Raw genomic sequence first — 25,454 nt, 5'->3', positions numbered from 1 at the left:
TGACGCCGGTACGGCTTAGGTACCAGAAGCTGTTCCACAATCTCATCCTTAACCTTATTGACTCTATAGAAAAGATCATTAGTCACCGAAAAATGTGGAAATCTTTTTTCAGCATCTGGTTCCTGAGGTACCCCGTTCATAACAGCAACCTGCTCTCTCGCATTTTTGAGAGTGGGGTCCTGTAATTGTGCAGCCCCAAAATTATCGCTAGATACCTCTAAGTCTAGTATATTTTGCTCAGTGGGAGGAGCCTCCTCCTCCCCAGCCAGGACCTGCAAAGGAAAACAATCATTTTCATCCTGTACACTTTTATCATTCACAGTGGACAAGGCAACCACCTTAGAGGTATCCTCACTCCTTTTGGGGATTTTTCTTTTTTCCCAGAGAGCCCAGAATAAAGGAAAATCGCGCCCCAATATTACATTATGCATGAGGTTTTTAACCACACCCACTTCATATTGTACTGTGCCTTGTTCAGTCCCGACTTTAGCCAGCACTATAGGGTACACTTTTGTATCACCATGTATACACACAACGCTCATATGCTTTTTAGACTCTAAGTCCCCAGTCACCAGGCTAGCATGCACCAAGGTTACAAGGCTTCCTGAGTCCATTAACGCTTTAACAGGAAAGTCATTGATTGTGATGTTGCAGATTTGCGGTTCAGTCTCTAGTCCAGGAACTGCAGCACAAGATGGTTCCGCAAATAGCGACTGACGCCGGCTAGCGTCACATTCCATGGGTTCAGAGGTAAGAGGGCAATGGGCCGACACGTGTCCCGCCTCATGGCATCTCCAACACTGGATAGGGCCTGGTCTCTTTGGCAAGGAGTCCTTTTCAGAGCCCCTTAGCCACCCGGGACCATCACCAGTCTTTTGTCCCTGAGACACCACTTGAGCCCTTTTCCCTCCATCAGCACCCCTCCACACTCCCCCAATAGATGGAAGTCTCTTACCAGCTGACGGCACAGATCTGGCGCTCCGGGGAGGTGAAGATGCTGCAGGAACATCACGGAGGTAGTCCTCAGTCGCCTGGAACCTCTCCACAAGGTTGACAAGTTCGTTTGCATTCTTAGGATCACCTTGTCCCACCCAGCGTTGCAGGTCAGTAGGAAGCGCTCGGAGGTAGCGATCCATCACGACCTTCTCTAGGATTTGTGCAGGAGTAGAAGTGTCTGGCTCCAACCACTTTCTTGCCAAATGGATTAGGTCATACATCTGGGACCTCGCTGATTTGTCCAGACTGTAGCTCCAGTTGCGTACCCTCCGGGCACGGACTGCAGTAGTAACTCCTAGTCGGGCAAGTATCTCCTCTTTTAGCCGAGTATAGTCCTTAACCTCTTGCTCACTGAGGTCATAGTAGGCCTTTTGAGGTTCACCTGTTAAATAGGGCGCAATTACCTCTGCCCACTCAGCGGCTGGTAACTTCTCTCGCTCAGCCACGCGCTCAAATACTGTTAGATAGGCTTCAACATCGTCCTCAGCAGTCATCTTTTGCAGCGCTTTCTGCACAGTCCTTCTCCCAAAAAAAATCTCTGGAGCGGCTCCCATCACTGTGGGTGGATTAGCAACCACAGGCGCCTCTCGAATTGCTATCAGGTGCTCGATAAGTTGTTGTTGTGCAGCCATGGACTGTTCATGTCGTTGCTGTTGTTGCAAACTCACTTGCATAAACTGCTTCAGCATCTCCTCCATGTTGCTGGACTGTTCTTGGAGTGTAGTTGCAGCTTTCACCCAAGACATAAGCAGCTGTAGCCAAGTCTGTCCACACCGTTGCCCCTAGCAACCGTGTTGCCCGCTACCTCCACCAATTGTAAGGGATCTTCCCGGGGTAGGGTGTGTTTGGACACAGTTCACAGCAGACTTGGAATTTATAAAGCAGATCTTGGCGTTTATTCGTGGTACAAACAGTCCAGCAAACAAAATATACAGCAACACCGTGCTTTCTAAGTACAACAAAAATAAAAGTCCTAGCCCGGCTGGGCGCTTACTAACAGGTTCTGCTCACCTATCTGACACTTACAAACACAGCGTCTTTCACCTGGATATCGCAGGGTGAGTTTTAGCTCCAGCAGTGGCTGTGCTTGCAGCTTCCTTCAACACACAGATTGTTCATTCCCTGGCTGAGAGCAATCACCTGCAGACCCTGCAGAGCCTTTAGCTTCCCAGGCTAATTAGGATCAAAGCTCACCTGATCCCAAACCCAGAACTGGATCGGGGGATGTGGAATGACAGGTCCCTCTACCAAACCTACCTGCCATTCCATATAAACCCAGGCCCGGCAAAATTAAATAACAATTCAGCAGCATATCGCTGCTGAGAAACTGATCCATCCTGGATTTACCATCTCACACTGTGTAGCAACCTAGGTGAGATGTACACCCCCTCGATCACTTCTCCAGTGACATGTCTACAATATATATATATATATATATATATATATATACACACACACACACACACACACACACACACACACACACACACACACACACACACAAAATAAAGTACTTTTATGCATCACAAACAATACTGACTTTAGAATTTAAAGCCAAACCCGCCATAACAGAAAAACAGAACAATGGCCAAGCCACCTGTCTGTCTTTATGTCTTTAATAATATGTGCTATGGACCCAGAACAAGAACACAGGTAAGGACTTCTAACTTTAGTTTGACTTTTCAAATCTGCATACTTGACTGGGGTTAGTAACTGAAGCTAATGGGTCAGCATAATAAAAGAGAAGTATGGCTTTAAAAAAACCAAAAAAAAAACCTTTACACTCCTACTTGGATGTGGCATCGATCTGATGCTGCATCTGTTTCCCCACCAGCTCTACTGTAAGAACTGAGCGATCAAACATAGCTGATCGCTCAGCACCCAACCCCCCCGCTCTGAGACAGTCAGTCAGCAGATCTCTGCTCTCCTTACCAGCGCTCTCACACCTCTGAAATGAAAAGGTACTCTCACACTTCTTTCTGTAGGGCTTCTAGGATCAAAACAATTCTGACTGGTCAAAGTGGTCAAGTGCTAGCGATGACCAATCAGAATCACTCTGATCCATCATGGAAGCCCTACAGAAAAGGAATTTCAAATCCCCAGACTGCTACACAGGGTGTAGGGTACAAGTTTACCTTTTCATTTTTTCAGAAAAAGTGAACTAACCATTAAAAGCCTAACTCCAGCCAAAAAAAAAAAAAAAAAACCTGTCCCCTAGGAGCAGTTTAACCACTTAAGGACCAGCCGTCGCAGTTGTACTGCGGCAGGTTGGCTATCCTGCATGAATCGCCGTACCTGTACTGCAGCTTGCACAGTTGCGGACGGAGGGACTCTATGTGCGCCGGCGACCCGCGATCGCCTAGTACAGAGCCAGAATGGGGATCTGCCTTTGTAAACAAGGCGGATCCCCATTCTGACAGATGACATGACAGAAATCTACTGCTCCCAGTGATCGGGAACAGTGATCTCTGTCATGTTTTGGTAAGCGCATCCCCCCCACAGTTAGAACACGCTGCGGGAACACACTTAACTCCATGATTGCCCCTAGTGTTAACCCCTTCGCTGCCAGTGTCATTTTTACATTGATCATTGCATTTTTATAGCACTGATCAATGTAATAATGTCACTGGTCCCCAAAAAGTGTCATTTGGGATTAGATTTGCCCACTGCAATGTCGCAATCCTGCTAAAAATCGCAGATCGCTGTCATTGCCAGTAAAAACAAAAAAATATATAGAAGTCTCTAAATCGATCCCATAGTTTGTAGACCCAATAACTTTTTCGCAAACCAATCAATATACGCCGTTTGCAATATTTTTTATGTAAAAGAATATTTATTGGCTTAAACTGATGAATAAATTTGTTTTTTTATATTTTTTTTGGATATGTATTATAGCAAAAAGTTTAAAAAATCATTTGTTTGTTTTTTCAAAATTGGCACTCTGTTTAAAACGCAAAAAAAAAAAAAAGGAAAAAAGGAAAAAACAAACAAAAAAAAAAACACAGAGGTGATTAAATACCACCAAACGACAGCTCTATTTGTGGGGGAAAAAAAGGACGTACATTTTGTTTGGGTACAGCATCGCACGACCACGCAACTGTCAGTTAAAGCGATGCTGTACCATATCTCAAAAAATGGCCTGGTCAGGAAGGGGGTAAATTATTTTCCGGTCCTTAAGTGGTTAAAACATAAAAGTTACTGTAGCGCAATACTACCCTACTCTCCAGCACTGTGCCCTGCAGTAATTATATTATGCCACAAGGTGTCCTCAGTATTTCAGGTTAGATCATGCAAACTTGAAGACCTTGAGGATCTATTGCAGGGATATGCAATTAACGGACCTCCAGCTGTTGCAAAACTACAAGTCCCATCATGCCTCTGGGTGTTATGCTTGTGGCTGTCAGAGACTTGCTATGCATCATGGGACTTGTAGTTCTGCAACAGCTGAAGGCCAGGGAATTGCATATCCCTGATCTATTGTGAGTGCAGTACATCATGGATCTGCTGTTTGAGATGGCATCACCAGAGCCCTACATAACTACCCTACTCTCCAGTACTGTGCCCTGCAAAAATGTTATTATGCCACTAGGTGTCCTCAATCTTTCAGGTAAAATGGCACTAATTCCCAATACACACGGTCGGAAATTCTGATAGAAAAAGTCTGATCAGATTATGTTGTCGAAAAATCTGATTGTTTGTGGGCTCTATCAGACTTTTTCTGTTGGAATTTCCGACGGAAAAAGTTTGAGAGCTGGATCTAAAATTTTTCGACAACAAAATCCGATCAGACTATTTTCTATCGTGTGTAGAGAATTCCGACGCACACAGTGCCACGCATGCTCAGAAAAAATTTAGAGACGAAAGCTATTGGCTACTGGCCTCTACGTAATCCTGTCGTATGTTTTCTACATCACCTAGTTCCGAACGATCGGATTTTCCAACAACTTTGTGCAACCGTGTGTATGCAAGACAAGTTTCGCGCCAAAATCCCTCTGAAAAAATCTGACGGATTTTGTGGTCAGAATGTCTGACTGTGTGTATGGGGCATAAGAATTATTTACCCTGGAAGACTGAGGATATATTGTGAGTGCAGTGCATCATAGATCTGCTGTTTGAGGGGGCATCACCCTAGCCCTACACTCTCAAAAAAATGATGGGACCACCCACTGCCAAAGATCAGAAGAGAAAGAAGATGTCATGTGAGCAACCTGAAGACATCTAGGACAGGTAAGATTAAAAAAAAAATCATAATTAAATAAAAACAGGAGGGTCCATGGTAAAGCACTTGTGTGTTATAAGAAGGAGCCCAGAGATGAGCTTTAATATAAATGCATAAAACAAAGTTTTAACATATTCAGATATTGTGTGCGAGTTCACAAGGGCAAGATATACTATATTACAGTACAGTATAGATCAGTGAAAGAATATATAAGACTGGTCACTATGGGCTATGAGCTTGTCTAAAACACAAAGACAAAATGATAAATGGAAAAAAAAGATAACATGGTGGATAAGTGGCAGAAATTTCACACATATTGAACCATAATATAAACGTACCTGTTCAGAAAACTCATTAAAAGGAATGATAGGACCGTTGTGGAATACAGGGTAATAAAAGACATAGGCCAGCATTGATGAAAAGGTGTAGGATCTGCTGTCATCTCCTGGATGCCCGCTGTATTCTAGGCAGAAGCTGGTATAAAAAAGGCAGCGTACAGTGAGCGTGAACTGCAGGAGGTAATACTCATTCTCCGTTCCATACCAACCACGCTGCAAAACAAAACAGGACGCCATTAGTTTCAGGTGATATCAGCTTCACTGTTAACATAAAACTCCATTTGAATCGTTTTTGTTCATTAAGAATACAGTGGGCAAGGGTTTCAACCTCATTCACCTCATTGGTAGATTTCCATTCACTTACTATCACAGTGATGCAACAGATAAGATGGGAAATCCCATCTTGGACAGTTGGGTCCAGTTTATTAAAGTTTTGAAAGGATGGGGAGTGGCATACCAGTTTGTATAGACCTTTTAAAAGATTTTTATTTTGTAACAGCCAACCTGTTTTGGTCGGGGCTAAAAACCAGATAATGTTGGTTTTTCAAATCCATGCGCCTACATTATCTGTTTTTTTTAGCCCTGATGAAGGGGGGAGGGCCAAACCCCCAAAACACGTTGGTTGTTGCTTAACCCCTTGACCCCTGGAAGATTTACCCCCCTTCATGACCAGGCTATTTTTTATTTTTTTTTGCTTCTTGGCACTGCGTTATTTTAACTGACAATTGTGCGATCATGCAAGGCTGTACACAAATGAAATATATATAATTTTTTTCCCACAAATAGAGCTTTCTTTTGATGGTATTTGATCACCACTGTGTTTTTTATTTTTTTTGCTATATAAGAAGAAAGATCGAAAATTTTGAAGAAAAAATAACAAAAAATTTTTTTTACTTTCTGCTATTAAACCTATCCAATCATTAAAAAAAAAACTGAATTTCTTCATAAAATGTAGGCAAATATTTAATCTGCTACATCTCAATAAATGTATTTTGATTGATTTGTGTGAAAGTTATAGGGGTTGATTTACTAAAGGCCAATAGTCTGTGCACCTTGCAAAGTGCAATTGTAAACTGCAAGGGCAGTTGCTCCAGAGCTTAGTAAATGAGGTAAAGCTTCACTTTGCAAAGAATATCCAATCACATGTGAGGGGGGGGGGGGGAATCATTTTTGCTTGCACATGATTGGTTGATGAAAGTCAGCAGAGCTTCTGCTTATTTACTAAACTCTGGAGCAGCTGCTCTTGCAGAGTGCAACTGCACTTTGCAAAGTACACAGTCTTTTTGCCTTTAGTAAATCAACCCCATAGCGTCTACAAACTATGGTATATGTAATGGAATTTTTATTTTTTTTAACATACTAGTAATGGCGGCGATCAGCGTCTTCTATCGGGACTGTAACAGTATGGCGAGCAATCTGACACTGAAATTTTTTGGGAACCAGTGACAAGAATACAGCGATCAGTGCTAAAAATACACTTGGTCACTGTACTAATGACACTGTCTTGAAAGGGGTTAACATCAGGGGTGATCAAAGGGTTAAATGTGTGCCTAACAGTGCTTGTTGCATTCACTGTATGCTGTTCTAATTATTGTGCTGTTTTTTACAAAAAACGACATATCCCCACTGACAGGACAGAGGTCTGTATTGCTTACCTTCACAAAGCTCTTTCCTGTCATCCTCTTCGCCAATCAGCTGGTGCCAGTCAATTATTGTCTGGCACCTGCTGATTGGCTTGTGCTGTGACTAATCATAGCACAGCTGGCATGCGTGCCCCCTACTGGGGACCGGATACGTGATCCAGCACACGAGACAGACGTTCTACCACCGCACTCCTACGTGAGGCGGTCAGCAAGTGGATAATAACAATCTTTTAAAAGGTCTATGCAAACTTATGTGGCACTCCCATCTTTTCAAGACTTCAATAAACTCCTCTGGGGGGTCCAGCAAGACCCCACAGTTGCTGGGGAGCAGCCTCTAGGACAATAAACCCCCCCATCGCGTTATAACGCATCTCCATAAGGTTCAGCACTCCTACATCACAAAGTTGGAATCTTCCTTTGGAAGATTTTACTTGCTCAGCTGTCAACTGTAAAATGTGAGATTTCTCTTCATTCTTTGTTGTGGTGACAGCGAATCCCCAAAACAGAACATAGAATACAATAAAAACCTAAATGAGGTTCCAATTCTTTTCTTCTCTATTCAAAATAAGAAAACCTTTTGGTAAGAGTTTCACTTAAAGTTGTAAAGGTAGAAGGTTTTTTTTTTATCTTAATGCATTCTATGTACAAAGTCCGATTGTGTGTATGAGGCTTTAGAGTGACAATGCTCAGTCATTGTACTGTATTTATAGAGGAGCAATGTTGTCACCCTAGGACAGGGCAACAAAACACCCTCCCCCCCTCTTTTACATATCAATGGCGGAAGATGTTCTGTTGTGCAAAGAAAAAAAATGATATACCTGTGCTCAAATCCCAATAGCTTGTTCATGTGTTTGAACTATCTGGTGCTACAGGGGTGTGACCACATATTAACACTACAAATGCTGGATGTGCAGAGGGTCCATCCAGAATTTGTAGTGCTATTGGGATTTGAGCATAATGTAGGTATATATTTTTTCTGTTGTAGCTCAGGTCAGTGACCAGATCTGAACCTGGTCGCTCACCCCCACCTTGGGTCTTTATACCCCATGCTGGCATGGTGTCCACCTTAGCATTTTCAGTGGCAAAGTAGTGTAGGACTGCCCAGAAGATGGATTACTTTGATGCAGTAGGTCAGGTTAGACATGTATTGCAATATATATGAACTAAATATCCCTGTTTTTCATTGCAAAGTTTGCTGGGAAGGGTGTAGCAGTGTGCAGAGGCAGGGCTGCTGTTAGAAATCACGGGGCCCCATACAGCCTACATAAACATAACAGAGAACCTGCGTAAATGAGCCCTTTTATAATAGAACAGGGAGGGGGAAGCAATTACAGGAACAATACCCTGTGTCTCTCCCTGCAGCAGCTAAAAGCTGGTGGGAGGGAGAGAAACCAGCTTTTATCTGCTGCAGAGAGCAGCACAGGGCATCTTTCTGTAATTGCTCCTCATATCGACAACACTGATTCCTCTTGCTGTTTGGGCCCCTCTGTGTGCCGGGGCCCCCTACAGGAGGACTGGTGGTCCCCCCTATCAGCAGCCCTGTGCAGAGGGTCCATCCAGAATTTGTACTGTTGTCGACAGAGACATCTGGCAACAATGCTAACTTATAAGGGCTCAGCACAGGACGCTACAAGCACATTTGGATTTCTGGCAGGATGAACAGATATTCATTTGTTCCAAAAATTTAATCCAGATGTTGCCAATCTTTCATTGGCCAATTTACTGCAGTTTTTTTAGCTCATGCTTTGTGGGTTAGAACACAACAGGCACTGTATAAAAGCACTGCTGCGCTGCCTTGATTTCCGCTTCTCTGATCTCTACTAAGCCATTCTCACTCTGTTGCTAGAACAGAATTACGGTATATAAAAACACAATTCCCCATCTCTTTTATAAAAGCTACACAGTACATGCAGGAGATAGGGCATCTTTGTAACACTCCCAAGTACATACGAAAGTTTCCAGAGGGAGCTCAATTAAATGACACAGAAGGCAGACAATTGGGACTAAGGTTTGCTGTACAAAGACAAAATACACATCATAAAGAATAGTACATGCAGCCTAAAAGACAAACAAGGGGTTGATTTACTAAAGGCATATAGACTGTACACTCTGCAAGTGCAGTTGCTCCAGATCATAGTAAATGACATAAAGCTTCACTTTACAAAGTATACCCAATCATGTGCAAGGAAAATTTAAGAAAAAAAAAAACAGCATTTTTGCTTGCACGTGATTGGATAATGGAAGTCAGCAGAGCTTCTGCTCATTTACTAAACTCTGGAGTAACTGCACTTTGCAAAGTGCACAATCATTGTGCCTTTAGTAAATCAACCACCATGTGTCCAGGAACACTGGGCATAAAAATAAAAAATGAATGCGGCTTTTGATGTTTTGCCCATGCTATCACAAGGAATGTTCATCTTTTGAGATGGCAAAAAAGTGATAAAAAACCAAAAACCAAAAAACAAACAATGTACGGAGACAGTGTAACATTTTTAATATTTATATAAATCAAAAAAATGTTTTTAAAGCGCCCCTGTCCCCAGTGCTTGCACACAAAGCAAACACATATACAGGTTGTGCACACGTAAGTAAATCGTGTTCGCATCGCCGCAAACATTATACCGAGAGTAAAAATTCCAACACTAGACCACCTGTGTAAGGCCGCGTACACACGGGCGGATTGTCTGGCCAACTAAGTTCGTCAGACAATCCGACAGACAGTCCGTCCAACATTTGAATGAACGGACTTGACCACACACGATGAACAGACAGTCCGTTGAAAGCTTGCGCGATGACGTGTACAGCACGTACGACGGGACTAGAAATACGACGTCCAATACACTGCAATGCAACCTTCGGCTGTGTAAATCCTTTCTGAGCATGCGCCATACTTAGTCCGTCCAACTTGCCTACACACGAGCGGACTGTCCGCTGAAACCAAGTTTGGACGGACAAAACCAAGTTTGGATGGACAAAATTACGGAAATTCCGAAAGACTTAGTCCGCCAGACTGTCCGCTGAAAAAGTCAGCTGAAGCCCACACACGAGCGGATTGTCCGCTGAAACACGTTTCAGCGGACTAAGTTGGACAGACAATCCGCCCGTGTGTACGCGGCCTAACTCTGAACTGGTATCCCGAAAAGGCATTTAAAGCGTCCCCATTCAGGTACCATAGTTTGCTGTCATTCCACGGGTGTGCGAAATTTTAACGTGCGATATGTTAGGTATCTATTTACTTGATATATCATCTTTTATATTTTACCAAACGATTGAGTATTATATTGCGTTTTTGTGTATTAAAATTCATTAAAGTGTATAGGTCGCATTTGGTGGTTCAACCACTTCTTTTTACTGCCCACCAGCCACAAGTGTATATGAGGCCTTAATATGTTTTTCTGACTTGAGAAGATGTGTTGATTTCCCTGTAATGCCGCATACACACGGCTGTACTTTTCGACAGCAAAGGTCCGACGGAACAAATCCGTTGGACAATTTGACCATGTGTGGGCTTCATCGGACCTTTGCTGTCGAAAAATTAGACGGACTTTAGATTTAGAACATGTTTCAAATCCTTCCGACGGACTCGAGTCCGGTCGAAAAATCTGTTTGTCTGTATGCTAGTCCGACGGACGAAAACCGACGTTAGGGCAGCTATTGGCTACTGGCTATGAACTGCCTTATTCTAGTCCGGTCGTATGTCATCACGTTCGAATCCATCGGACTTTGGTGTGATTGTGTGTGGCCAAGTCCGTTCATTCGGAAAGTCTGCTGGAAGACTGTCGGACCTAGTCTGCCGGAAAGTCCGGTCGTGTGAACACGGCGTTAAGAGAACTGTCACAACCAAAGCTCTTATCCTGAAAAGCATTGCATGTAATGCTGTTGCAGAAGTGTGCTCTACCCACAACCAGCATTGACTCCAAAAACTGGGCAGTACCATCCTCCAGCACTGTACAAAGTGGCTGTGATAGATAACTTTTTTTCACAGGTGCCCTTTAATCGATCCAACATTGTTTGCATCTTATTGCATCCCTTATGATTCAAGATCTCATCTCTGCACCATAAAATGTTAGTTTTAGTCGCAAAGCCATGAACCGGGATTATACCTTATATAATAATACAGCAATCATCTACAGTATTATACAATGTATATTGCTGAAAGCCAAGAAGATAAAAAAATAAAAAAACACACACCTATGAATATTGTTATTGTATGCATTCATTTAAAACAGTAATAAACCCAAAACCAAAAATATAATATATTGTAGCTTAACAATCTTTAGATGTGATGGCCGCATTTGTTTTCTATTGTTTTAGGCTTTTTTTTCCCCCCCTTTTGGGATAAAGATTTTACAAAAATAAAATAAAAAAGCTGATCATTGTAAGCACCCCCGTCAGTGGTAAATGGTTTGCCTTATCCCTGTAACTGCTACATCTGCAGGACAGCTTGTTCTTTTGAAAAACAACAGACTAACTGGCTGTCTCACCAAATGAAAAGAAAAGAAAAGAAAGCCTAAAAAAAATAAAAAAAATAATGCAGACATCACATCTAAGAATTGGTAAGCTCCAATATAATAAGGGTTCGCTTTTGGGTTTAATACCACTATAAAACAATCAATAAATGGATTTTTAAATACAATGAGTGTAGCTATATAAATTTGATATGGTATCAGACCATTGTAATACCCCATAGGGCAACAAGACTGGGAGAGGGAGAAGAACTAGAAGCAGCATTTGTGTGCCGGTCTTCCTTCACTCTCCACCACAGGCTGGGGCAAGGAGGGGACTTAGCTGTATTTTTTAAGTGCAGTAAAGAAAAATCAGGTCTCCTGGGTGGCTCAACTGTTGGTAGATCTGTGAAAATATTAGGACTGGATACACAGAAATAGAAATCATTTTACAGGCAGAACATCCCCTATATATGCATTTCAAAGGTGAATTCAGCCGTTTGCCTGAAATTGAAATTAGAAGTGTTGCATTATATAAAAAATAAATAAAAGAAACACACATACTCACCTCCATGCTGCAGCACCTGTGTGACGGCTGCATCTGTCCTGTGCCAACCCTAAGAGCAAGAACTGAGCGATCACATGACACTGATCATTCAGCTCTCGGTCTGTTCCAAGCATAAAGCAATGATGTCACTTGTCTCCTCTCTGGCTCTTCTGCTGGCCTAGGGGAGGAGGAGGGCGAGGCTGGCTTCGCTCTCACTTCGCACTGAAAGATGGTGCCATCAGTCGATCGGGCAGCTGGGTGGATCCCGACAATCAGGCAGCCAGGTGGGCTCTGGCAAAAGACAAGGTGCAGTGGCTACAAATTTTCACCCACTGATAATAGCAATATCAGAATAAGGCTGGACATACTTTAATCTTTTTTCTTTTTAGTTCAACCAGAGGGTTGGAAAGATATTTTTTTTTTTAAATTAAACGATTCCACCATCCACACATTCACAGAATCTTCCTGTTGTGATATTGTGTTCTGCCAGTGAGAACCCTTCCCCAACAGCAGAATACAATGATTGTTCGGGAAACATCTGACAGGCTGGTTGGACACAAATTGATCAACAGATCGACTTGTGTATAACTAGCTAGCCCATACATGGATCGAAATTCATCCGGTCCCTGCAGAGGTGGCCCAATTTCAATCCATGTATGGCCAGCTTAAGGCCATTTAAGATTGTCTTGTGGTCATGGCAAAAAGAAGACAAAAAGGATATAAGGTTTAATTCATTTCCAATACTATAAATGGTGGTTCTGCTAGATGAGGTGAGGGGGAGAGTATTGGTGCTTACACTATAGACCAATGGTCTCCAAACTCCGGCCCCTTGCTTGCTTTCATCTGGCCCTTGGGGCCTCATTCCCACCACTGTCTACACCCAGGCGTTTACAATGTGATTGCTCCGACGGAGCGATCACTTGTAAACAAACCGGCGTCATGACATGACACCGGTTTCTCTCTCCCCTCTCTGTACTGATCTGTGCAGTGGAGGGGAGAGGTCGGATGGAAGCAGCCATCCCTCCATACCCAGCCAATACTCGAATCTGCCAGCCCGATACTCTGCCAGCCTCTGCAATGCAATACTCTGCAATGCAATACAATACTCTGCAATGCAAAACAATACAATACTCTGCCCGCCAATACAATACAATACTCTGCCCACCAATACTCTGCCAGCCAATACAGTACAATACTCTGCCCACCAATACTCTGCCAGCCAATACAGTACAATACTCTGCGAGCCAATACAGTACAATACTCTGCCCGCCAATACAGTACAACACTCTGCCCGCCAATACTCTGCCAGCCAATACAATACAATACTCTGCCCGCCAATACTCTGCCAGCCAATACAATACTCTGCCCGCCAATATTCTGCCAGCCAATACAATACTCTGCCCGCCAATACTCTGCCAGCCAATACAGTACAATACTCTGCCCGACAATACAGTACAATACTCTGCCCGACAATACTCTGCCCGCCAATAGTCTGCCAGCCAATACAGTACAATACTCTGCCCGCCAATACAGTACAATACTCTGCCCGCCAATACTCTGACAGCCAATACAATACAATACTCTGCAATGCAATGCAATACTCTGCAATACAATACTCTCAAGGTTATCCAAAGGATTCATTAGCTAATCAAAAAAAAAAAACACTAGATTCATTAAAAAATAAAAATAAAAAAAATTATCGGATAGTCGTTGACTAATCGAAAAAATAATCAATAGATTAGTCGACATACAAATTAATCGTTAATTGCAGCTCTAAATCCCACTGACATGACACCAGGTCATTTTCTTCTCCAACTAGCCAAAGTCCGGCCCCCTAAAGTTCGAAGAACAGTAAACTGGCCCTTTGTTTAGAAAGTTTGGAGACCCCTGCTATAGACTAAATAGCCACTTTAGAAAAAAAAAATCTATTTGTTTTGGTCAATTATTTATATGTTGGCTTTTTAACAATATCATAAACAAATATTTTGTTCTAGAAGATATTTTTTAACAAACAGAATGTTCTTTTATTGAAACAAAGGCATGATACAAAATCTGTAAAATGGAAGTAATCATAGTACATATCATACCGACAATGGCAAAAGAGGCAAGTACGTACACCACATAGAAATCTTGCTAGGATAACAGTACCCAGTCTACAATATAACCAAGCACATAAAGAGGGCATCACAGCCGCCAACAGGTTCCCTGGATACAGAGGGGCAAGACCCCCCCCCCCCCCCCAGCTAAGCTGCCCATGGCCACCATACCCTATAAAACTTTTAGGGCAGTTCCAGCCTATGCAGAGGCGGAGCAGCATTAATAGATTTTTCCCATGAACCTACAGAGATTCTTTAAGATATTTAATTTACAAATACTGTAAACATTTACTGCAAGGTACTCTGCAAAACATGCTAGGCATTCCAAAAAAGAAAGCCCAGCGCTGCCTGCTAACTTGTTGAAAGCCTCCTTACAAATCTGTCAGGTTGGTCTCTGCTAGGGGAGAGGGATGTGTCCCTCATCCGAATCATTCAGCTGTTAGTCAGTTCTATTGGCACCACAGGCTTTTACCAGCACAGCAGTAAGTCGGCTTGGAAAGGAGTTGAAAAGTAGCTTACAGCGTGCCAACTTCTGACCTGAAGTGTTACGTTTTACATGCCCATATACAATATTTTATATTTACATGACTAAATACAGGTAAAACAATGTTATTTATTTTATTTTTTCTGGTAGCAAGTAGAACTAAATACAAATCATGGTGCGTTCACATGATCGGAAATTTGGTCAGAAAAAGCTCTGATGGTTTTACCGACGGAATTCCGATGGGATTTCTCTCAGGCTGTCTTGCATACACACGATCACATCAAATTCCGACCATCAAGAACAACACGTACGACAGGCCTAGAAAAGGGAAGTTCAATAGCCAGTAGCCAATAGCTTCCGTCTCGTAGTTAATTCTGAGCCTGTGTGAGTTTTTGCGCGTCGGAATTGCATACACACAAACGCATTTTCAGATAGGAACTTTTTTCCGACCGAAAAATTGAGAACCTGCTCTCAATCTTTTGCTGGCTGAAATTTGGCCAGCAAAAGTCCGGTGGAGCATACACAGGATTGCATTTTCTGACCAAAAGCTCTCATTGTTTTTTTGCTGGCCGAATTTCCGATCACTCTACAATCTCTTTAATGCTACAAAAATTAAAGAGATATTAAACTTTATTCTGTAAAAACAGAATAACTTTGGCCCTTTCACACAGGCGCCTCCATGCAAAAGATTCCACTTGATCAGCAGGAGATCGCGCCACTGATCCCCGCTGAGCAGGTGGATGACAAGTCCATCTCCACTCGCTGTGCAGAGCGGACACATACACAGTCCCGCTCTCCTCTATGGGGAAATCGGATGGAAATGGACCACCTGTCCGTTTTCATCCAATCCACCAGAAGGATGAAAAATAGGACCACCATCCTTCTGGATTTTGCAGGCAGGATCGGATCGTATGGCGGCGGGTGTCAGCGGATATGTGTCCGCTCTCCACTGCTCCATAGAGGAGACTGCAAGGTTCAATCAGGTTCACTGAAATACTGACAGGCGGGCCTGATCACAAAGCCTGTGTGAAAGGTGGACAGATGGGCAGGCAAACAAATGGAACATAATTGACGTACCTGGGTGTTTTCAACGGTCTCATTATGTAACATTAGGAGCATAAGTGCAGAGCTCAGCCAGGTGAGCAGTGCAATCTTCATCTGTGCGATCATATAAAATATAAAGGTGTTCAGGAAAATGGTTGCCAGGCCTCTTGTTCCCAGTACACACCAGCAGGCCACCATGCCATAGGACATCAGGAACCACAAGCGATGCTGCAAACAAAAGCATTTTATTAGCAGCGAGAAATAGAAAAAAAAACCTTCATGCTAATTTATCTGTATTTAGGGCAAAGTGCCAACGTCTATGAAAAGCCCCTCTGCTTCTGCCTTTTCAGCTGCCACAAAATACCCACTACTTCCAAGTATGGAGGAGCATGTGACCTCACGTGTGAGAGCGCTTGGTTCTAGTACCCGATCGTGCTGTCATTTGACATACAGGTGAAATCACCATCACCACACACTAGAGCACCGGAGCGGCTGGCTCAGGCTTTCATCAGTGTGCTGAGAGGCAGTGCCAGCTAAAGTCCAAACCTCTGGGCAGATCCCGACATTATTGTCAGGGTCCATGCAGAGCCTGGTGTGGCTTTGTGACGGCTCTGGATCAAAAGAGTGCAGAACTAAGTGCACGCCTGTGACCCACAAGAGAAGCACAATGAAAATAGCTTTGACAATACTTCTTTCAACATCTTCATGGCTTTTGCTGTAAAAATTGAGGATAAATTGTTCCACAGTGCCTTCAGCTACAATGACAGTTTATTTATCTCACTTACTGCTTGTTAAGAATATGTAAATACTTGAATGTCCAAAGCCTGCCCACAGGTTCAGGATTTGCTTTTTTTTCTCTTCAGATTTTAAAGATCAAAAAGTTATCCCACAATTAGAGGCAAACTGACAATAATGAAAAACAAAATACATAGACAGATAAATAGATCGATAGCGTACGCTTAGTGGTTTCACTACCTGGAACAAAAGGTTCTGAAGACATAAAACATTCCAGCTGTACCCAATAAAACCGAGCCAGCGAACATTTTATGAGGCAATATCTGCTGACAGAGGCCTTTAGGCGGTGAAGTGCCCTGCTGTCTCCTGTGGCAAGAACAGCATTTAATGCGGCGCTCCAATCTACACGCCGCACTTACAAGGACTCTAATGCAATGCAATGCTGGAAGCAAAACAAGTAAAGATGACACCGGCTTGATTTGCTGTCTCCCTCTCCCTTTGGGATCACCAAGGTCTGGTATATACAAGCACTAACTGGGGTGTTTGGTGGTGTTTCTCATGACCCCCTTTCCATTTTTAGGGCCAGATACAGTGTACAGGGACACATGGCTTATAACAAACAGGCACAAAGCATTTGAATTGCAATGCACCTTGCTAAGCAATGCTGGTCTTGTCGGACGCTGATATGGGCCAAAACCCCCTGTGCACCAAGAACAGTTCTGCATCCAGCAAGTGCGTTTATATGAAGTCTATGAGGATGTCCTCCTTGGATTATATGAGACACCAGGGTGTGCTCAGTTATCCCTTTCACACATTCTAAATAAAATCTTAAAAGGGTAAGTTCACCTTTGTACACTTTTTTTTCAAATTTTTTTCTATTTTTAGCAGCGCTTCACTGTCATTTTAGCGGCGCTATTCAGCCGCTAGCGGTCGTTTTTAACCCCCGCTAGCGACCAAAAAAGGGTTAAAACCTCCAGCAAAGCACCACTACAGTGGCACTTTGCCGATGGAATAGCTGCGCTGCCCCATTGATTTCAATGGACAGGAGCGGTTTAGGAGTGGTGTATACACCGCTCCTTCACCGATCCAAAGATGCTGCTTGCAGGAGTTTTTTTTCTGTCTTGCAAGCGCACCGCTTCACACTGGAGACACAGCAGCGGCTGTTTCAGGGCACTTTGCAGGAGCTATTGTTAGCGCTGTAGTGCCTGCAAAGCGCCCCAGTGTGAAAGGGGCATAAACCGCTCCTGCCCATTGAAATCAATGGGGCAGCGCGGCTGTACCGCCGGCAAAGCTGTGCAGGAGGTTTTAACCCTTTTTCGACCGCTAGGGGGGTTTAAAACCACCCCCCCTAGTGGCCGAATAGCACTGTTAAAACGACAGTAAAAAATAGCGGCACTTTACCGCTGACGCACCTCCCGCCTCAGTGTGAAAGGGGCCTGAGTAAATAACTCGGTATGTGTCTCAGAAAGCTGTTAACACACCATATAGGGGAACCTGTGGTGATACATCCTGTAACTTGGAGCCTGAAGGCTGGATGTTCCCATATCGTTGAGGCTGGATATTAACTACTTTAAGGTGAGGGTTCTGGGAGCACATAAACAATTGTATGAAGGCATGGGATGAATATTTATTAGAGACATCGCTAATCATGAAGAATTGTGTTGATTTTACTTTTTTGGACTTTATTTGTTGCACTATTATTGCACATATATACTGTTGTGATAATTTATTACTGCGCAAGATCACCCTCCCATTTACATTACATTTGTCTATTGTCAACATTATTGATTATCACAGTTCCACAGCTATCATTTATCACTGGTATTGCGAAGGGCTTTCACATTTAGCAAAAATTGATACATCAAATCATTGAAATCGTGTTCCAGAAAACTGAGCAGCTGAGTAAGTCCTTGTGCATAAATGCGTTTCGCTTTACGCTTTCTCAGGACAGAATAGTATACACTATATATAGATGAAAAACATCAATTACAATCATGCAGGATATATAACAGTTGTCACATGTCTACACATAATACATCGATTGGGAGCATTCACCTTGCCCGGAGACATGAGTGCATACACAGGGAAGGTCCCGGGGTGGGCACTGGGGCAAACAAGAGGCATCTCCCTACTGTGCTGCTGACAATTTTCCATGCTGGAGGCTCTGACATGAGAAAGTAAAGCGAAACATCAGGTTCCTTCAGAATTTTTTATAAGTCAGCAGCTATTACGGTAGCTGCTGTGTTTTAATAAAAGGACCCTTCAGGGATCCCAGGATGTCCTCACCTGAACCAATTCTTCAATAGGCTTTGGGTGCAGGCGCCAGCATCTCTAGTAAGGGTAAACAGGAAGTGAAGCCTGTTTCCTACTATGAATGTGCGAGTTGTGCTGCACCTTGTGAATGGTCCCGTAGTCTTCTGGGATCTGTGACGTGTCCCAGAAGACTGCAGGGGAAGGAGGGTGCCCGCTACCCCACCCCCCCAAAAAAGTGTCAAATGTGGCCTCTATCAAAATGGCCACCTCCACACAGAGACACAGTGTAGAATAGGGTGTGATAAGTCAGCAACAAGGAAAAATCAGCTACAGGGAGACCACAGGCATTTCTGATGAATAGCTCTACCTCAGTGTGATGCCTGGAAGCATATGAGCAAGGATATGTACCGATGGAAAGAAATGGAGAAAGACTATGTTTTTATTACAGTGCCGTATATTGAGCACAACAACTCTGCATGCATAGATGTACAGATACTTTGCACAGATGCAAATACCTACAGGGGCGTTAAAGTCACTGTGTAGTGGTTTTCTATATATTTTATTTATTTATTAAAAAACCTAAGTATGACATTTTGAATATTAATATTTTTAATACTAGCTAGCAGTTGTAGCTCTAGTCTTCGTTTACATGTTTTTTTCTTATCAGCGTTTGATTTAAAAAAAAAAACCCTGTTAACATAGCTAAATAGCTCAATCTCAAACTTACATGCAAAGGTGAATGAGTCAGAATATGTGTAAACTAAAAATCCATGTTTTTCCACTGCAAAGTTTGCTATAAAGGGTATATAGCAGTGTGCTGAGGGTTCATCCAGAGCCCCCCTTACATCAGGCGCCCCATCAGAGTTTTTCTACACATCACAGTCCGGTGTTACATTAGGTGCCCCCAGGTGTCCCTCCACGCATCAGAGTTGTCCCCCGCCCCTTCCCCCTGTACTCACAGGTCATAAACTGCAAACCAGGTAGCTCCTTCTTCCTCCCTCCAGTCTCCACTTCCCTGCAGTGCCCCTCTGAGACTGAGTTGTGCTGGCTCTCTATCACCCTCCAGGAGGCCGGAGGGAGGAGAACACCCTCCAGCCTACTGAGGGTGATAGAGAGCCAGCACAGCTCAGCTATCTTAGGGCTTGTTTACACATGTTTTAAAATGTGGCTTCGGACATGCTTTTTTAAACATTCTGAATGCAAATCAAAGCCCCTGTAACTAAATAAAGTGGTTAGCTTACAGTTCCTTTTACATGTTGCTTTTTCTTTCCCTTAAAAATTATACTTCACGTTGCTTTCTTGGTGATTTGAAGTGTCTCTGAAGCCTCCATAGAAGTCTATGACGGCTACTACTAAGTGGGGGATCAGCAGAGCTGTAGGTTACTACTGGACGAGAAATCAGCAGAGCTGGGAATACTACTGAGCAGGTGATCTGCTAAACAAGGGTACTAACAAGCTAAAGATCGGCTGATAGAGGGTATGAATGAGCTGGGGATCACCCGAACAGAGGTACTAATGAGCTGGGGATCTGCTGACTGGGTGTACTACTGAGTTGGGGTTCTACTGGGCCACTTAAAAACAAACAGAAATACAACGCACACACAGGGCATTTGCCAAGCTGCATTAAAGCTTCAAAAAAGCATAATCGAAGCATCACCAAAGCACCAAAAACACATAAAAAACGCACCTTGAAGCGGTAGGCATGTAGGTAGGTGTGTTAAAGTAGAAACAAGTGTAAATGAGCCCTTAGAAGGCCACAGTCCTGTCTAAATAACGAGCCCGGTTTTAAAGCGGACTGAATACCAGACATATGATTCAAAACCTGGACTGCCCGGGCACAATTGCTTGACTGGTTTGAATAGATGAAACAAACCCGATTGAGGAAGAGACTCACTTTTCCTTTTTTTTCTTAATCATACAGCTCATCAAACCATCATTATGATCCATTAATCTACTCATTTCATTTCTTGAAGAATATATGAATACAAGAAAACAAGAGATACCTACACAGATGATTAGTCCAGAAATTACACATGCAGCGATAACTCCGGGGTGTACTAACCTGCTTTCTTTTCCCTGTAATACTGCCTTGTAATAATTACTTTATCTTCCACTTGTTCGGATTTTGAAATTGGTTTTCTTGTTTTCAATTAACCTTTCCTTTCCGTTTCGCATTTGGTTTTTGTCTTTTATGCGATTTCAGCTGCAAGGTAAGAAGCGCAGCCCCAATAGATACAACTGCAATCACTTCCTACTTTTTAACACAATTGCGGGTGCATTCAGACTATGGGCTTGGGGCTAGCATTTCAATAAGTCACCGTTCTGGTAATGACTGGTGGGAGTGCGGCCCTGCTGCCTGGACAATACGAATCACTAGACTAAGGACATTATACATATTTAACCAAGGAATGGTTAAGTTTAACGTAGCAATTCTAATATCACTCGCATGCCTTTGCAGTTAAGGTAAACTATATCACTTTATTTAAAGCTGAACTCCAGACATAAACAGCCTCTCACAGTTTTTAGCTTCCTCTGCCATTTTGTGTCCAAGTATCACATGAAAGAACACATGTTCAGCATCCCTTTAGACATTTATGGTCTTTGGGGGTGCAGACTTTAGCTGTGCCATCAGTTATTTAATTCCAAATCAAGTAACTGCCTAGCAGATTACACAGCTAAAGTCTGTACCACCCAGTAAAAAGGCACTTGCTCATCTACAGGGTTCTTCCAGGATGTGTTCTTTCATATACAGTAAAACCTTGGATTGCAAGCATAATTCGTTCCGGAAGCATGCTTGTAATCCAAAGCACTTGTATATCATTAAATCGATAAAAAAAAATCAGACGGACCTAGAAATAGAACATGTTTCAAATCTGTCCGATGCACTCAATACCTATCGGGAAAACTGTTTGTATGCTGGTCCGACTGACCAAATACGACGCAAGGGAAGCTATTGGCTACTGGCTATTGAACTTCCTTTCTTTAGTCCCGTCTTACGTCAAAACGAACAGACTCAGGCCGCGTACACACGCGGGGACTGTTCGCTGAAACTTTGTTCGTCAAACAGTTGCCGCAACAGTCCACTCAAAATTTGCATGAGCGGACTTGCCCACACACGGCACTTTTTGAGCGGACTGTTTCAGCGAACTGTTTGCCAAACAGTTCGCTCAACTTTTGAAATGAACGGACTCGCCCACGTAAGGCGGAGGCAAGTCCACCCATTTCGAGCGCGTGTACAGGTAGGCGGGGCCCGCGAAGGAGACGTCGCGGGCACCGCCGCCTGGAATGGACTTAAAGGGACACCCAACGCCGAAAAAAATCGGCGTGGGGGTTCCCCCAAAGTCCACAACAGACCCTTGTCCGAGCACGCTACCCGGCCGGCCAGGAAAGGGGGGGCGAGCGAGCGCGCCCCCCCCCTGAGCCGTACCAGGCCGCGTGCCCTCAACATGGGGGGTGCCTTGGGGAAGGGGGGCCGCGCGGCCCCCCCACCCCAAAGCACCTTGTCCCCATGTTGATGAGGACAAGGGCCTCTTCCCGACAACCCTGGCCGTTGGTTGTCGGGGTCTGCGGGCGGGGGGCTTATCGGAATCCGGGAGCCCCCTTTAATAAGGGGGCCCCCGGATACCGGCCCCCCACCCTATGTGAATGAGTATGGGGTACAATGTACCCCTACCCATTCACCTGTGAAAAAAAGTACAAAAAAAAACACAACACAGGGTTAAAATATTTTATTGCACAGCTCCGGGGGTCTTCAGTCTTCGAGTGTCTTCTCGCCGGACTCCTCCGCTATCTTCTTGTAGCTCTTTTGCTAGTGGAGGAGTCCGGCTTTCTTCCTCCCCGCCGCCGGCCTCTTCTTCCGACTTCGGGGGTCTTGTCCCCCTCTTCGGTTCTTCTGCCGGGCCACCGCGCCTTCTTGTAACTCTTTTGCAGGCGGTGGCCCGGTCTTCTGTCGCCGCTGTCGCCGTCGCCGCCTTCCGTTCTTCTTCTTCTTCTTGTTCTTCTTCTTCTTCTCCAGGAGATGTTGACATGACGCTCTCTCCGGCCGGAATGCCATAGCCGCCCTGCGCTGCCACTTATATAGTGCCAATGGGGCGGTGTCACATGGTATATGTCACATGGGTTGGTCACATGGGTTGATGTCACATGGGGACTATGACATCGGCGGCATAGTAGTCCATTATGCTTTACCTTTGCAGGGAATCAAAGAGGAAGTAAACCCATCAGGGTTTACTTCCTCTTTAAGTGCGCATGTGCCACATGATGTCGACACATGCAAATACAGGGATATCTCCTAAAAGTTGTAAACAAGGGTTTACAACCACTTTAAGGGGATATTTTCTCACATTTAAGAGAAATTCTATTATTTCCTGCTGTGTTTTCTGGGACAGGAAGGGGCAGTGTGATGAATTGTTACAAGGTAACACACTGTCTGCTATATTGAAATATCTATCAACTTTAGGCACTGCAGCACATTGTGATATAGTGTAGGGCAGTGGTCATCAACCCTGTCCTCAGGGCCCACTAACAGGCCAGGTTTGCAAGATAATGTAAATACATCACAGGTGATATAATTTGCTGCTCAGTGATTGCAGTATTCTAGTCTGCATCTCCACAAGGTAATACATAAAGCCTGGTCTGTTAGTGGGTCCCAAGGACAGGGTTGATGTAGTGCATCATCAATGCAGCGCTGTGTAAAAATGCATCCTGTTCTACATTATTGAAGCAAGCACCAGCACAGCACAATGGTGTGAATGAAAACAATAGGACACAAGGAAAATTTGCCTAGTCAATGCGTTGGCACCAATGCATATGGTGTGTTGGGCACCCATGCGCACCTGTGCTAAGCCCTGCCCACCTGCCAGCCACCTGTCCACCCAATAAGTGTTTTTTGTTGGCAGATACTTTTCAACTCTTAAAGATGATCTTCAGAATATATTCAACAAATTAATAAAGTCAACAAATACTGTAGCTGCTGACTGTTAATAAAAGGAAACGTATCTGTCCAAGGATCCAGAACTGTGTTCACCCAGTTCGGTTCTTCACCAGTCTTGTTTACTAAGGGAAGCTGGCAGTGACGCCTCGTGGCTTCACATTGCACATGCGCAAGCAGCCTTCTGGGACCTGTGATGTGTCCCAAAAGGCTGAAGGTAAAGATAAAAGGTGGCCAAACTTCTGTTAGATCGCCTAAGAGATCCGAGCGGAAGTGGGAGCAGGTACCTGTCAAAACCAGGCCACCCCCCCCTCCAAAAAAAAAAAAAAGAGTGTAGCCAAAAGTGGGAGAGGAGGGGGGGGGCAGAAAAGCAGAACTTCTCCTTTTAGGTGAAGTTCCCCTTTAAGTTGGCCATACACAGTTTTTTTTTTGTTCATCCAGCGGGTTGAATGAAAAAAAAAAACAGGTTCCTCCATCCACACAAACAAGGGTACATAGTCTGATTGAAAAAAGACACAAGTTCATTTGGTTCAATCAATAAAAAGCAAAGAAAAAATAAAAAATTTGGGTGGGTGGCGGAATCCAGGGACATTGTATATGTTGACAGTGGCACTCGTCTGTGAGAATACACTGATCAGCAGCTGCAGCCGCTGATGAAGGAAAATGTTCTGAACCGACCAAATGTTGATCAGTGTATGGCCAGATTTAGAGAACACAGGATGATGGGTGGGACTGAGATGGAGCACTGAAAATACTTTTTCTGGACAAGGCAGGTGATAGTCGGAACTTCATAGGTACCTGCTCTTAAGACTGGTACACAATGGCCCAAAAATCATCAGGTTCATCAGAAACCAGGCGACATTTGTCCCGCGTGTACAGCAGCCTGTCCAATTATAGGCTTTTATCGAACGGGCATGCTGGAAAACCAGCTTCCGATCAGTGCTTGCAGGCAATGGCTGTGAGCGCTGATCAGTGTGTTCTGGTGTGAGGGAAACACAACAGTTTAGCGTGGAAAATCTCTGCACTAACATCTCTTAGTATGGCGACCACTCAGTCGCTGGGTTGAACACAAAAAAAAAATAGAAAAAAAAGAATTAGACAGCACTTTTAGTTTTACGCATTTAAAGCAGATAACAGGGTCTTTTTAAACAATCAAACAAAATAAAACCCAAGGAGTCACAGACAGCCAGACTGGTGCTCAGGGCTGCAAGCAAAGGTTATAAACACAAGTATGTGTTTTGAAGGCTTCTCTGCTGCAGTAAAAACGCGCAATATAAAAATGCTTTTACTGTATGCACTCTGTCATCGAGAAGGCACCACTTAAGTGCTCCTCCGTTATACAGCTAATGTGCCAATGAGAAAAACTGAAAAGGAAGAGTGTGACCTTTGTTATGTAAGAAAGTAAGTAAAACGAGCGAATACATCACACATCAGTATAGATAAATAGCTTGAAGTATTTGGATAAAAACTCCACAATAGCACAAACACAAAACAAAAAAACAAAAAAAATTCAAACATACTTTATTCTCATCAATTTTTTATACAATATGTCAATCAAGTGTATATGATGGCGATTTTTCACTCTTGAGAAGAGGAGATTTAGGGCTAGTTTACACTTACTTCAAAACATGGCTTCGGACACGCTTTATTAAAGCTCTGAAAGCTCCGGTCATTAAATAAAATGGTTACCTTACATTCCTGTTTACACCTTGTTTTTACTTGGT

At 43.6% G+C, this 25,454-nt stretch overlaps 1 protein-coding gene across 1 annotated transcript in view; it reads right to left on the bottom strand.

The window, feature by feature from the left end:
• The window catches only part of HHAT (hedgehog acyltransferase), a 568,477-nt gene that overhangs the window by 498,176 nt on the left and 44,847 nt on the right, over positions 1–25,454 (bottom strand). Inside the window, exons 5-6 of the mRNA XM_077485722.1 lie at positions 15,846–16,040; positions 5,554–5,766 (exon numbers count right to left, since the gene is read on the bottom strand). Coding sequence (XP_077341848.1) covers positions 5,554–5,766; positions 15,846–16,040 — 408 coding nt within the window. The remainder of the gene's footprint in view (positions 1–5,553; positions 5,767–15,845; positions 16,041–25,454) is intronic.

Source organism: Lithobates pipiens, unplaced genomic scaffold (assembly GCF_037356315.1).
Source record: "Lithobates pipiens isolate NorthernLeopardFrog02 unplaced genomic scaffold, aLitPip1_a1.2 Scaffold_18, whole genome shotgun sequence".
Classification (NCBI taxonomy): domain Eukaryota; kingdom Metazoa; phylum Chordata; class Amphibia; order Anura; family Ranidae; genus Lithobates; species Lithobates pipiens.
This window is presented reverse-complemented; position numbering and strand designations above follow the sequence as displayed.